This window comes from Etheostoma cragini, chromosome 6, assembly GCF_013103735.1.
Source record: "Etheostoma cragini isolate CJK2018 chromosome 6, CSU_Ecrag_1.0, whole genome shotgun sequence".
Taxonomy (NCBI): Eukaryota; Metazoa; Chordata; class Actinopteri; order Perciformes; family Percidae; genus Etheostoma; species Etheostoma cragini.
In genome coordinates, this window is record NC_048412.1 from 20,785,553 (window position 1) to 20,800,627 (window position 15,075).

The 15,075-nt window shown below is 44.8% G+C and overlaps 1 protein-coding gene across 1 annotated transcript in view; it reads right to left on the reverse strand.

Annotated features, from left to right (window-relative positions):
- Positions 1 to 564: 564 nt before the first annotated feature.
- The window catches only part of LOC117946498 (forkhead box protein O3-like), a 30,825-nt gene continuing 16,314 nt past the window's right edge, over positions 565 to 15,075 (reverse strand). Inside the window, exon 3 of the mRNA XM_034874683.1 lies at positions 565 to 4,261. Coding sequence (XP_034730574.1) covers positions 2,543 to 4,261 — 1,719 coding nt within the window. The 3' untranslated portion in view covers positions 565 to 2,542. The remainder of the gene's footprint in view (positions 4,262 to 15,075) is intronic.

Genomic DNA, 15,075 nt, shown 5'->3' on the forward strand with positions numbered 1-15,075 from the left:
TTATTTAACAGTCACCAGATGATGAGATACATTCTCTTAAAAAAAGAAATAGACAACAAAACTGATATTAGTTTGAGATTTTAAAAACTATTATACAATATTCTTAATATATAGATTTTGTACAAAATAAAAGTCAGGAAAAGGGGCAAAGGGAGAGTGACATCTTAATAAACAGAAGAAGAAAAAGAGGAGGGGTATAGGAGTTGACTCAAACAACTACCACATTTAGGAGTGACAAAAACAATCTCTTTCATAAATAAATATAGGAAAATTAGACATCATATATAGCTCTCATTCCAATAGCAGGGCATTGTTAAATGTCTATAGCATAGGTCATAACATAAATGCTTTGTGCGACATTTGCTTAGGAAATTCCACGCATTTTCCACACAAAGATTAGCTCAAACCACCGCGACTAAAAGCCCTGAAATAAAGGTATTTACCGCAGTAATGGGTCTGATAGTCTGTGCCGTGCTTGACCTTTGGTTGTAACAATAACCCCCACCCCGCCCTTACCCCCCATCTTTTCCTTTGTGTGTGATACTTGGAACAACAGAAAAGGGGTTTTTTTTCTCTTTCAAGGCCAGTGGGAAACAAGCTTCAGGCTCCCCGTCTCACAAATGCAGACAATAGGGCAGAGCACGTGTGGGAGGGGTGTAAGGTAGGCCTATTGGAGCATAGGAAGGTCATACTGCACTGCCAACATCATTTCACCATTTAATTCACTCCTTTTACTATGGGTTTTCCAGCACTGTCCTTGTTGGTCCTTAGAATTTGAGCAATACAACAACAACAACTACAAGACAACAGAATAAACACACAAAAGTGGACGTGGATGGCTGTGGGGCATTACAAACCTGTTTGACATGGACTCATGCCACTCAAATTGGCTGATTGTTTTCTCCTTAAATCCCTTGCTTTGCACCTTTTTGAGTATATGAAGCTTAGGGTATAAGCTCTGAAAAACATGGGCACAGGGGAATACAAAATACAGAGATTGGAAATGATTTACAACACGATTACACTACCGGTTTTCAGACACACACACACACACCCAAAGTGTATGGAAACTGAGGCTGATGATTGATCCCACTGCAACAACAGACTTTTGTTCTATCCTTGTCTCCATATTTTCCTTTTTGTACCCTCTGTGAGCAAGCAAGTGGACAGTGACATTGGCTCTTCTCAGAGCAGGACAGCAGGCAGAGTGACTTGGCGTTAATCACAGTTTTGTCTTGCTTTCTTGGCACATTAAGTCGGAGGGGCGAGTGGCTGCCCGGATGGCCAGGTTGAGAGATGGGAGGACAACGCGTTAGGTTCTCAATAATGACGCATCGCTGCCGCATCACTTTGGAGATTAAAAGCAAGATGCTGAATTTCAATCAAGCCACATTAATGGCTCAGTGTGAGGAATGGTCACTTTGTCTCCACTGGCAGGCAGAGAGCGCGAGAGAGAGAGAGAGAGAGAGAGAGAGAGAGAGAGAGAGAAAGAGAGAGAGAGAGAGAGAGAGAGAGAGAGAGAGAGAGAGAGAGAGAGAGAGAAACTGGCAAAAGAAGCCCAGGTGAGACAAGGTGATTCGGTATTTTAATTCACCAAATTGCTAGCCAGTAATGATAGAATCCATTTAATGATGTAGTGACAATGTTCTCTAACAGAAGGCAAAAGGGCAGTGACAAAATGTTACATCCACTAGAAAAGTCAAAGCACCAAGGACTAAATACATGTAGCTTTACATAACAGGATTGCTGGTGTAAGATAATTAATTGGATCTGATGAGAATGTGAGTCATTGACATTAAAATGATAAACTGGTTTCAGATCAGGTCTCTATTTAAATATTCTGCATAAATACATTCAACCCAGTAACCCAGGGTTATGTTTAACAATATTGTATTCATTCATATTTTAAATTAGGTTCATTGAGTGATGATAAGAAATTGGCAGTCTCTTAAATGTTGAGCTAAAGCTTAAAAAAAACTAGGATCTCATCACAAAGCAACTACAAATCTTTTAGAAAACAAAGAAGATTGTCCCCACCACTAACAATGACAGCATATTAGAAAAGGAGGCAAATTTGAATCCAGTGCCAATATGTGACACTTTAACTATCAACGGAGCTTGTAATTTACTCATTTGTTGCCGTCAAACACAGCAGCCAACCTACAAAATATGTCAAGCTCTGCCTGAGCTGCTCTGTGAACGTGTCACACTGCAAGATGTGACCCACTTGCAATAAAGTGCATTGAGAGTTCATTTCTCATGGTAGATGAGAAGCGATGTTGGGCAAGTACAGCTGAGAGATTGTCATCACAGAATAGCTAATATGAAGAAAAACCTAATATGACATGAACTAGCTCTCGGGGGGGGGGGGGGGGGAATCAAAAGAGGATAGGGTGAGAGAAGAATAGTCAAGACAACAAACGGGACATGACTGTTGGTCCTATAGTCTCTGTGTCAAGTCAGGAATGTCACAGTTGAGCACAGTGCTTTATGGGTAGGGTAGTTCTTTTAGTTCAGAGGATAAGACGTGTTGTCCTAGACTTCAGCCAGGCACCCAGCTCTGGTTGCTATGAGCTTGCTGTGGACCATTCAGACTGCTCATTCCCATTCCCATGCCCATGGTCACACCCATGCCCATGCCCATGCCAATGCCCACCCCCTGGGCTAGGGAGCAGTCAAAGTTAAAGTCCATTTCCTCCCCAGAGTCCATAATGTCATGGAGGAGGATGGACTCCACATCGCAGTCCAAGCTACCGTGGAACATGTCAATGTCCAGGTCAGCTGGTAGTCTCTCATGGGGGTGAGGTTGGTGATAGCCATGGTAGTTGCTACCAACACTACCATTCCCCATCCCCTGGCCATGGTGGTAGGGTCCGTTAGTCATGCCTTGGTGTTGTGGGTCGGGGTAATGGTTGTGACGGGGGTGTGGGGCAGTGGCCACATGGCAAGAGTCCTTAGGCATGCCAAGCATTCCTGCTGGGTTTGGGGGCAGGGTGGTGGAAGCAGGGAGATGTGCATGTGATGGGGGGCTGTACAGGTAGGGAGCTTTGTGGTTGTAGGTCTGCAGCTGATTGCTGTTGCCGCGTGGAATGAGGGCCACAGCCCGGGGTGGTGTGTGATTATGGCTCTGGCTGAGGTTGTGACCGTTGTGAGTGAGGCTGTGAGGTGAGTTGTGGTTGTGGTTGGTGACATTGTTGTGATTATGACTAGTATGGCTGTGAGTTCTGTTATGGCTATGAGCTGTGCTGTGACTATGAGGTCCATTGTGTCTGTGGCCATTGTGGTGGCCAGGATGGTGGCTGTGATGATTGGACCCTACTCCATTACTAGCTTGACCCATCATAGGATGGCTTTCCCTCTCCTGTCCCAGCATCATGTCCTTGGAACAGTATTGCTGCCTAGCTGGACCCCCTGTTAGCAGACTCTGGAGGGCATTCGTGCTGGAGTATGCCCGCATGGTTCCAGAGAAACTTGCTGGCTTGTTCTCCTGAATGGTCTGCATGGGTGAGTGGTGGCGTAGCATCCCCATGCCTGTTGCACCATAGACGCCTGCACCATAGGGGCTCTGCCCCTTCACTCCAGAACTGTAGTGGTAGACAGGGGTTTGGTGCTTATGTCTGCCAACTGTTGGATGCTGCTGGTGTTGTGGCTGCGGTGGGTGATGGTGATGATAACTATCCTCCATCAGCTTCTCATCCAGGCTGATGGCACCTGTCAGGTTAGCCAGCTGAGGCAGCTGCTCGAGGGGAGGACAGAGATTCCCTGCCCCCATGGGTGGCGAGCGTGCACTGGTCGGTGACGGGTAGAGGTTGGGGGAGGTGGAACAAGACAGGCCCCCCTCTTCAGGTTCCTCTGGCTCTCCCTCTGCGAGAATGGGTGACAGACGCCCACTCAATGTGGAAGCTGATGAACTAGCCCTGGAATGGAGGTCTGTCCAAGCATCAAACTCTCCATCTGTCCCAGATGCACTTCCAGTTCCTGCAAGTCCTTTCCGTGGTGGGCTGCCTTGGTCAGGGGAGCCCTGGAGCCCAACCACAACAGAGCCTGCTCCTATTCCAGGACGACCGACCCTCTTGCCTCTGACGCGGCCTTTGCTTTTTAGGTATTTAGTGCTGTTGTCCATGGAGACCGCTCGCCGTCGGGGAGATTTTCCCATCTTTCCTCCATCTGGGTTCAGCATCCACCAGGAACTCTTCCCTGTTCCCTCATTCTGCACCCTGATAAAACGTGTGTGGAGGGATAGGTTGTGTCGGATGGAGTTCTGCAGAGAGATGAGACAAACACACAGTCAAAAAGAGATGTATTTAAATTGTAATATGTGTATCACATCGTTTATCATTTGTACATTAGTTATGAGTGCACAAGATTCATATAAAATGTTCCAGAATTAAAAAAGTGTTGAAATCAACAATGAGGATAAACCTACTTAAAAATCATTTAGCCTATACATGCTCAGACAAAGAAAAATGAACCAATTTATCAGGTCGCTCCCCATCTATGATTATACACAAAACACACAGAAGTAGATACACAACCATCTATGCAACCAGTGGCAACCAAAGTCAGAACATTGAGGCACATTCAAAAACACAAACATGTTCGGAAGACAGACAGCTACAGCTGGCACGGAGCATGACCCTGTCAGTCTCAACCAACCTGAAACGACCTGAGACTCAGTCTTGAGACACTCTCCTTATGCACATCAATCCTCCCACTTTCATTTCCATCAATCCATCTGTCCTCCTCTACTTTTTCTTTTAGCTGGGCTGATGTAAGCTGCTGTGGTTGGGCGTACTGTATGTTTGAAGTTGGTGCCAGTCTGGCTTAGTGCCAGCCCTGTCTCTTTTGCATTCAAAGCTTGAATTGGGGGATGTAACGGAAGATTGAGCCGGGAGCAAGGAAGGCTAATGGATGTATCCTACCCTCTGACATCTACCTTCACTGCCTATCTCCCTTCCCCTCCCTTGTTCTGTCTTTATCACAATCCCTCTTTCTCTTTTGCCAATGAGTACTACATATTTTGTATTTTTCTTATTTCGCACACTTCTTTGCACACAACAGTATTTTCCACTTCTGCTTTCAATCTCTGTGTCTTCAATTACACAGTGTGTCACCAATTACTTTCCCATTATCCTCTACACCTGCATGTACAGTCACTGACTCAGTAATTTATAGGATATAGTTTTTTTATTATCATTTACATCTCAAGGGTTTACTGAATGATGAAGGTTCCTGGAGTGCAACAGAGTCTTTCATTGCAATTCTGCTTTTTGTTGTGTGTGAGGCATTTTGATGCTCATGCAGGAAAATATCAAATCAAAAGCATCTCCTGTGGTTTAGGAAAATATACTGGGACAACAGATTGTTTCAGATCGAGGGGTACTCACACTCCCACCATCTCCATTATGTTGCGGATTATTTGTATTCACACTGAATTGCACGGCAGGGAAACAAATGAATCAAATTGCGGCGCAGAACACATAAATGGGAGGCGAAGTGAATTCATGTGATCTGTGAATGCCTCCTTGGGTTATCTCAATGTGACACCTCCGGCATTGGGTAACCATGACAACCTGGTAAACGTGCCATGGCAGAACTATATCATATAGTGGTAAGAGTCAAGAGAGTGAAAAAGAGATGGAGGGAGAGTGGGGGATGGGGTAAAGGATGCAAGAGGAGGCGGTTGTTTGATGCTGCTGCTCCAACACTAAACAGCCTTTCATCTTGGTAGTGCAGGTCCGCAGGGGATGCCCGCTCCCTGCTTCTGACGGCTTCTCTACGTGCCGCACCAACTCCCTGTCTCACCATGGCTGGATCATCCACCTATCAAACCACCCCAAATCATCCCCATCCAGTCCTGTGCATGCCTGAATTAAAACCTATGTAAGCTTTCATGCCATTCCACGACGGCTGGTTGTAAATGGGGCGTCTTTCAGAGAGCTGAACCACTTCATGCTGCAACTCTGTGTGACCTGTCTGATTCAAATCGCGATTTATCCCTGTATGAGGGAAGAGCAGCCTCATTGAACTTGGATGGATTTGTCATCATCCCAAACCCTCTTTATCTGATGAATCCACCTGCTAGAGAGATTTGAGAGATTTCGGACTGTGGCCAGGCATGGCATCATCGTCATCATCATCACTAGTTGCTGGCATCCCATTGTGTAGTTTTCCACCACATGTTTTTCTCTGTCATCCTGTTTGTGTGTTTTAGGATCTAAGAATAGCCCAGGTTGCAGGTGGTTTCACTGTGGGTGTGGTTCTGTCCACCTGCTGTTCCCTTAGTCTGAGTCAGGGGCAATTTGGCCGGCCTATGGCCCTCACGCCCCCGAAACAAGCAGTCACTGCTAATCCCCTCCATCCCCGAGTAATCCCAGACAATCCTGGGCTAATCCCAAGGGCACTCCCAGCTGGGTGTCTCACACAGAGCCATGCCAGGTCACCACGGACACAGCAGGCTGCCCGGATATGCTATGATCCAATAGTAATACAGCATAAGGGATGTTTGAAATGTGGGAAAAAGGAACACTGTAAACCCCTTATAGGATGTGGTATTAAACTAGTCCTAATGTTTGTGAATTTTAGTAGATTTTGGAGGCGGTGATCTGATGTTAACCACATTTTTGATGCCTCCATCAAAATAACTACCTTTACTCTGTGTTCTGTCCTTGAGGGTTGGCTTTGCCACATTTTTACCCCTACGGATTGAATAGAATAAAATTGAAAACTTTATTATGTATTAAATATTCATAAAATGGAAATTCTCTTTCAGCCCCCTGGCTTGCTAAGGCAGACGGATGAAGCCCACAGAAACATACAATGACAGAACACACACATCACACGCCTGGGTCCAGGAGGCTGCTTCCTATTCAAATCATACCCCTTTAATACAATGGGCCTAGTAGAGATTGCTCTAAATAATGAATGAAGCAGTGGCTGGGCTTATACAGAGAGATGCACTGCCTGGTCCCATAATACTGAAAAGAACAGACAGAGTCATAAGTAGTGATGTGACTCCTTTGTTTTTTTATCAGGGATATCCACATCATCGTCAGTCTACAAAATCAATCAGGCTAAAAGGGGTTAATTTGGACATAAAGTAAAAGAGGATAAGGGTAAGAGTTTATGGACAAATCAAAGCCAATTAAGGTGGAGAAGGTTCTATTGGTTGCAGGATAACAATGAGCTTGGGTTCAACTCTCATTAAGGCCTAAAAATCCTAATAGCTTATTTAGAAAATAGCTACCAAGTTGCACGTCAGCTCTCTTTGTCCTCCAACTAAAAGCTAAGGCTCTTTTTGAACAAATCTGACATGATGACTCTTTTTTCCACAACACACAAGTGGACTAAGACTAGAATTTCTTCATTTGGCTTCTGGAAATCTTACAATACCAATAGCATCAATCAATAGTACTAAAAAAAACCTCCCTTTTTCCATGCAAACTCAGTTTTGATTCAGGGAATGAAGAGGCCTTTGGAATCAATGAAATTTAATGACTATCAGTGCTGAGGCTTAGCACACATCAAGGCCTGACCAACTACACAATCCACCTGCATTATGAGGCTAATATGGGTGCTTAGTATGCCATATCCCCAATGCTCACACAACAATGTCAAAACTGCAACAGGCTTGTCAGTTAGGTGACTGTGCCCACTTGTGCAACTTGGCTTGGTGCCCGACGTGTCCCTCTGTTGCCTCTCCCAAGATGTCAGTCAAGCAGTAGTACTGGGATAATATGAGTATGGGGGCAGGGGCTGTTATGTTGTGCTCAATGGTTCATCTAGGATAACCTGTGGTGGGGGGTACAGCAGGAGGTGGAGGGGCCTGGGGGTAAAGGGTGGGAATATAGAGGTACCGCAAGGGGCCCCTCCATGCCACACAAAGGGGTGCCCTCAAATACCCCCCACTTGCCGCATCCCCCTTTAGTTCCCCATCACAACCCACTCAGGGTTTTTCCCGCTCACACACCCACACACATGCTCACACACCGAAGGGCGAGGAAACAGGTCAAACGGTTTATAGGAACCATCTTGTGGCAAATGTGCACTCATTCAAACAGAACAGAGTGACGAACTAAGGACTGTGAGTGGGGTCTGGGAACCAGCAAAAAGAAACCACTCACCCGATTCAAACAACCTCAAGGGTGAAGCAGCGTGGTGCGCTTGCCCAGCTAAGAACACAGCAGCTGTTCTTGTAGTGGCACCGGGTAAAGCCGTTTGCCACACTCGACTGGTATTACCAAACCATTTCATGCAGACTGGAGCCATTATGTATTGTCAAAGGGTATCCCTCTATGGTGCACATTCATTTGATAAGCCTAAATCAAGGGGGAGTAACAGACGCACTAACTGTGTTTATTGTGATGCTGTTTTTGCCTGTGCAGAAAGCAGGAGGGATCAGGGGGAGGGGAGGTTCCAACACAAGCAGTTTTGTTCAGCACAGGAATGAGTTTTGTCAGCTAAGCCTGTCTCCAGGCTATTGGTGGAAATTAGCGCCGGCTAAATATTCGCTTTCCATGATTGATGTCACGGCTCGCGTTGTCCCTTTGAAGGAAAATAAAGAATTTAGAGCCATGTGGATTAATAGGGACAGGGTTGGGGGAATTTTATGTGTCTGAGGGGGACTTGAAGAGGGACTAAAGGGCCTAGTGGCTGCACAGATTTGGCACAATGGAGCTAAGACGATATCAGAGAGTAAGAGAAGACAAGTGAGACTATGACAGTGAGTACAAGAAAGAAAATGGGAAATTGTGTGTATGTGCTTGAGAGAGAGAGCGAGTGTGTGTGTGTGTGCGAGAGAGAAAGAGAGAAGTAGCTATTTGCCTGAGAAGCCCAGAGTCAGATGATTAAAATCCCTTTAGGAGGCTTCTTTAAGAGAGACAGATGGCCAGACAGGCCTGTTTCTGGAATGCAATCAAATTGAAAAGATTAAAAAGGAGTCTCTTTTATAAGGAGGTGAGAAACAGTTACTTCTCTGCCACATGCCATCATCGCCTCCACGGCAGTGGTCACGACTGCATTGGTATGTGAGGCACATTCCTGCCCTTGTTGGGGAAGAAATTAACCTGGGATAACGAATTGCATCTATCTCAGTGTATCACTGTGAGGTCTCGAAGATTGGCTAGCATTTCTAATTTCTTGTTGAATAAATATGATCTACTGGAAAGAGTCAAAAACCTCCATCTCTCATTTCTTCTGAAATCATTATGGAATAAAAAACTAAAGTGAGCCAGAGTAACTCAAGGACTTTTCACCAACAGCTGTCCTATTATGGACAGAACTTTCACTTAATCTCAACACAAAATCTGAACAGGTAGCCGACAATTCAAATGTGCATTCCCTTGGCTGCCATTGCACTTGAATAGACTGAGTTTGCACAGTAGAGTGATTCAAGCACTGTGAAAGGTGCTCTGTATTCGACCCTATTATTCCACAACACTGCAGGAGTGCCATTTATAAAAAGGCTTAAAATGGAAAGCAAGTGTGTGGTAGTGTGTCTGGTTGCCTCAGATCAGAAAGGGGTTGTGGAGAGGGGTGTAATGGTGTTGGTAGGGGATTCCGGCCTGACTGTGCACTAATTACATCCAATGGCTGGCAAGTCATCAGCCGTGCCCACCCTGGCGCCAAGGAAAGAGTTGGCAATGGGGTGGCAGGGTGTGGGATAGAGAAGGGCTGCCACAGCTTTGGTGGGTAAAAATAGATGCTGACAGATTAGTAGAGCATCTGAGACCTGGACAGGGGATCGGAAAATCCGCTCGCCTACTGCCAGGGACAGCTGAGTGTTTCCGGTGGGCGCAAATGGGGACACAATCTGGGCATCACGTCTGATGCCCACGCACAAAACGGGGGAGCCTCAGAGTGGGTGTGAGCACACGAATGAGCACGTGCCACAGGATAGCATGGGTGTGGTTTTTCCACTGGGACATGCAAGGTAGGCAGAGCTCGCGCCCTCCCACTGAGGATTCACACAACAGGTGTTTGGGCTGCGCCACCTGTGGGGCCGGCCGCCTGCTCGCACTTCACACCTTGTCTAGGGAGTAAACTAACATTTTCCACTGGGCTTGCCATGCTTTTGTTAAAGACCAACACGTTTCTGGAGAGGCTTTTTACGGCTCTTTTTACAAGATCTGCATGATATGCGTGTGTGCAAGCATGCACGAGTCAATCTGCATTTATGTGAGCGGCTGTGTGTCTATATTTCTGTATCAGTCCATTTAATAGCAAAAAGGCACAGTGTGGATTTGATTATATTGAAACCTCCCTTTGCTATATAAAAAGAAACTATTGGCCAACGATGGAATCGATGCAGGCCCAGGCTTTTTTCACATTCGGCCTCCACATAATCTCATTCATAACAATGAGAATCTCATTTCCCCCATTCTAAAGGTCAGTGCACACCTCTGATCACACTTTAATAAACATCAGTGTTTAATTTAATTTCAGCAGAGCAGGAAACTCATAGGCAGCCATGCAAAATTCATCGGATCGTCCTTTAATTGCTTCAGTTTTTACAGTACAGAGAAGAATGACTGCAATCACAATGAAGCAAAAATAATGCACAAATAGACAGAAACACACGCACACGCACGCACACACAAGTAGAGTTAGTCAAGTCCTGGTTAAATTTGAATAAAATAAGCTTCACAATTCTTTTGGAGCATCACCAAGTAATGGATCCACATCTCTTTATTATCACACATTTTAACTCTCACCTAAATTGGCAAACTATAACAAACAACCACCACACATACACACACCTGTGTACACACACACAAACTCACTCAGTCACACACATTGCACACACACGCCAACATGACACAAAGCCTGGCACACCGGGCACACTCATTACTGCAATGCCAAGCTACCAGTTGCTAAGGAGACCTGTGGGAGAGGGAGGGTTCCTTGTTGTTGCCATAGCAGCCAGCTTGCTCCCTGCCAACTCTCTCCCTCAGGGAGAAACAAGGCAAGAGGTGGGGGGTGAAGTGGGTAGAGGTAGGGGGCAGTGGTTTAATAGGGCTATGAGGTGCAGAGGAACTTCATTAGCCATCAGTGTGCACGCCGCACCAACCACTGCTTCCTAGGAATGCCTACCCACATGCAACACTTCAGGATGCCGACTCCCACTTACTTATGCACAGTCTATAGACTCCCACTTATTCGCACACCTATACGGAGAAGAAGATGGAGAATGGCATGCTTAGAATGAAAAGCCGGGAGTTGGGTGGGTGGGGGGGGGGGGTCGGTGTGTCTGCAGAGGGCAGAGGTGGGTGAATTAGGGGAACAAAGGAGAGGGTCTTGAATGTGGGGGCCCACTTGAAAGAGTGGTAGACTAATTCAAGGCTGTATGAAAGCAGTTCCTGCTGAAACTGTGTGTCTTCCTAACCAGCCTTGACCTTCTCTATCCTTCAATGTGCTTCTTCTGCATACAATCCGGCTGTATAACAAAGTACACAACTGCAACCATTCGTCTGTATAGCCTGCATGGTTATTTATATTATAACATACTGCAAGCTGTTTCACTATTTGTGATCACATTTTGATTTATGTCCCCCAATAAAGAACGCACATTTGAAAGTGCCGCTTACTTATCACTAAATTTGTAGGATTGGTTGGATAGTTCAAAACAATGCATAGCAACGCTCCTCTCAGCCACCTCACACACTCTCCGGCCCCTTATTTTGTGTTCCACTGTCACCAACAACACACTAGGGATGTTGTCAATGCTATATCTTTTAGTTTCTGTTGTCAGACTATAAAGTAGTGATTTGATTGCGAATGAGAGCAATAAACGCTACCTGTTAACGGAGCTGTTGAAAACACTAATGCAAGATTTACACCTTATCAAGCTTCGCCAACACAGCCAAGGTCAACTGTACTTGTGGGCTGCCACACTAAGATGAAAGAAAATAATTTTATTCTAAAACTATTTAATATAAATTGACAATTTAATCAAATTATTCAAACTTCTTAGCTTACAAATGTCTCTGTGATTAGAAGTTTAAAAAATTTGATTAAATTGTCAATTTGTATTAAATAGTTTTAGAATAAAATTATTTTCTTTCATCTAACTAAGTACTATTGACCTTAGTTAATAGGTAGCATTTATGAGCATCCATGACGTTTTTCAGATGTATCCACTTCCTCTTCAGGTGTGTCTCACTTTGATTAAGATGGAAGGGAAAAAAACTGAGAAACTGTATTTTTAAATTCATCCATAATAGCATTCATGGCCTCAGAAATAAGGAAGAAAGTGGTCTCAAGTGGGGATTCAATGATGGCATTACTCAAGATTCTCCTTACAAACTAATAAGTTTGAACAGTGGCATTCATATATCATTGTAAAATGTAAATTACAAATTAATGAACATGCATGAGAATAAATGAGAATGCATAGCTGACTTTTCTTTTTCTTTAAATGTTTGGTACAAATGACTGAACCAGCATTTTCAAATCTTTCCTTTTCTTTTTTCTAAAGAGATCAACTGTTGGTGCTCAAAATGCTGCCTTGGTGTAGATTCATATGGAGAGAAAAATGTGTTTGAAAATGAATCCATGTTCGTGTGGACATGGCCTAAGAAGAAGGCTGCTTGTGAAATCAAAGAGAAGCGAGCTCACCTCCGACAGGGTCAAAGTGTGTTCTGTATTCAGGAACAGCGCCTCAAATATTGACTGCATGATAACCCATGATGCTCTTGGCTGCCTTCAATTCTCATACTTTAAGTACCAGTATAAAGTATGAATGAGGGAGAGTATCAATTTGTTCTGAATGAACTCCATGAGGTTTTTAACGGTTGAGCACCACCTGCCACTCACCTAAACCTTATCCATCCAGACCCAAACTTGACCAAATCAGTGTGACTGCATTAGGATAGAAGATGAATATAGCGTAAAAATAAATTAAACCCTGGCCAACTGAGAGGAATGAAGAGATGGGGGACAAGGAAAGACAAGATTTTCCCCTCCTCCCTCCCTCATTCCTTCCACTTCTTCTCTGTTTTCTGAGACAAAAAGAGCCCAATTAAGTCAGTTTCAGTTAGGGTCTTTTGTGTGTGTGTGTGTGTGTGTGTGTATGTGTGTGTGTAAAAATGTGTATCCAAATCGTGTGTGTGTGTGTGTGTGGGTGTGTGTGTGTGTGCAATAAATGGAAATAGGGGGGCAACGTACTGTAAGTTGTAGAGACTGTCAGAGAGGGGAAGGGGGGAGTAGGAAGGCTTGTTGGGGTTGTAGGGGAGAAACAGGATGGGTGAAGCGCACTCTTTCTCCCTTTCTCTCTCTCTCTCTCTCTCTAGCCTAAGAGGGCCAAACTTGCTCTCAGCTCCTCGACGGGAGACGCTGAAATATTAATCGCCACGCTCCAGCCACAGACTAGTGAACACAATCGCTTCAAACTCCCACCCTAATGAGTGTGTTCATGAATGGCTAATGTGCACAGATGGGGGGCTGATGACTGGATAGATCTCAACGGGGAGGTGAGAGAGGGAGAGCAAGAAGGGAGGGAAGGGGGAAAGTGAATTTTTGGCGGGGCGTGGTGTTGGTGAGGGGGCGCAGAGGCGTGCCGTGACCTTTTAAGAGCCTCCTGAAAACATAATTAAGACTAGCCCCGCACTACTCTTCCTTTCTTTGACTCGCTCTCCCACGCACAGATCCTGGTTTGCATAGACACACACACACACACACACACACACACACACACACACACACACACACACACACACACACACACACACACACACGCGCACATACACACACACACACACACACACACACACACACTATGATCCTTCATTTTCATCCTCTCACCTCCCAGTGCAGACTGATTGTTTATCCCCTTGCCTTTCACATGCACCCCGCTGAGATGATGCACAATAGATTTCTGGGTATAAAATTTCAAAATGACTCACAAAGGCTTTTTTTAAGAATATGTCAATTTCTTGTTAACGTTAACGCATACACACATCTTGAGATAAACAAAAACATCAGTAGACATTAAAACTGCAGAGGCAGGAATGTCGTTCCTTGCCCCCTACATGGATACATCTCCGAAAGAGCATGGAACAAAACCCCAGGGCTTTGAAGAGCAAGGTGAAGCGCTTCTTCCCCTTAAATGCCATATACTTCAACAGAGAAGTTGAAATTACATCTCACTGATGGGCTGAATCCTAACCTGCTTGCATCGCAGGGCGTGCATAGGCCAAAGTGCCTTCTCAACTGAAGCTCGTTCTTTGGGAATGCTAATGCTTCACATGCATCTTTTATAGCTGAATCTGACCCGCTCTTTCACCCTTGGGGTACATTTTGCCTTGGCATCTTCATCACTGAGTATTCTCCTCGTCGTCACTTCAAGTACTGACGTCAGACACATTTTAATAACATGTGGTGAGTAACAGAAATGCGGGTTAACGCGTCTTCCCAGGACTCTATTACCATAGAGGCCACCTACGGATTAAGAGCATCCAGCGTGCAGACGCATACACAGACACACATACATACACCGACATGCATACACTCACAGCATCTAATTAGAGGAGTGAGATGCTGTGACCTAAATCCTAACCTCTCCTCGGCAGTCAGGATCAGAGCCTCGGCTTGGATCGGTTGGATTAGGGCGGGAAAATGGAAGGTGCCTCACAGTGAGAAGTAGGAATATGGAAAGGGATTGGGGAGAAGCATGGATGATGGGAGTATGGAAAATTAGACGACAGAATTGAGGTAGCAGAGGGTGAGACAACTTCAGCTAAATTCAATGTGTGACACTGTGCATCATGTCATATACTGTTTACCATACATTTGACTTCAAACTGCACTTGCAGAACATAATGAGACTTTAGGTTTTACATGCTGACTAACATGCCTTCCAATTTGTATGGATACATTATGGATGTTGGGCATTATTTGTTGATCATAAACGAGGGCTCCTAGTCACTGCAGTATTTCCAACTTAGAGTACCTCAAGAAAACATAAAGAAATCAAATTCTGTGTTCTTGTTAGGTACACACATATATATATATACACATACATACACACACACACACACTGACACATACACTGAAACACACATATATATGTATATATAT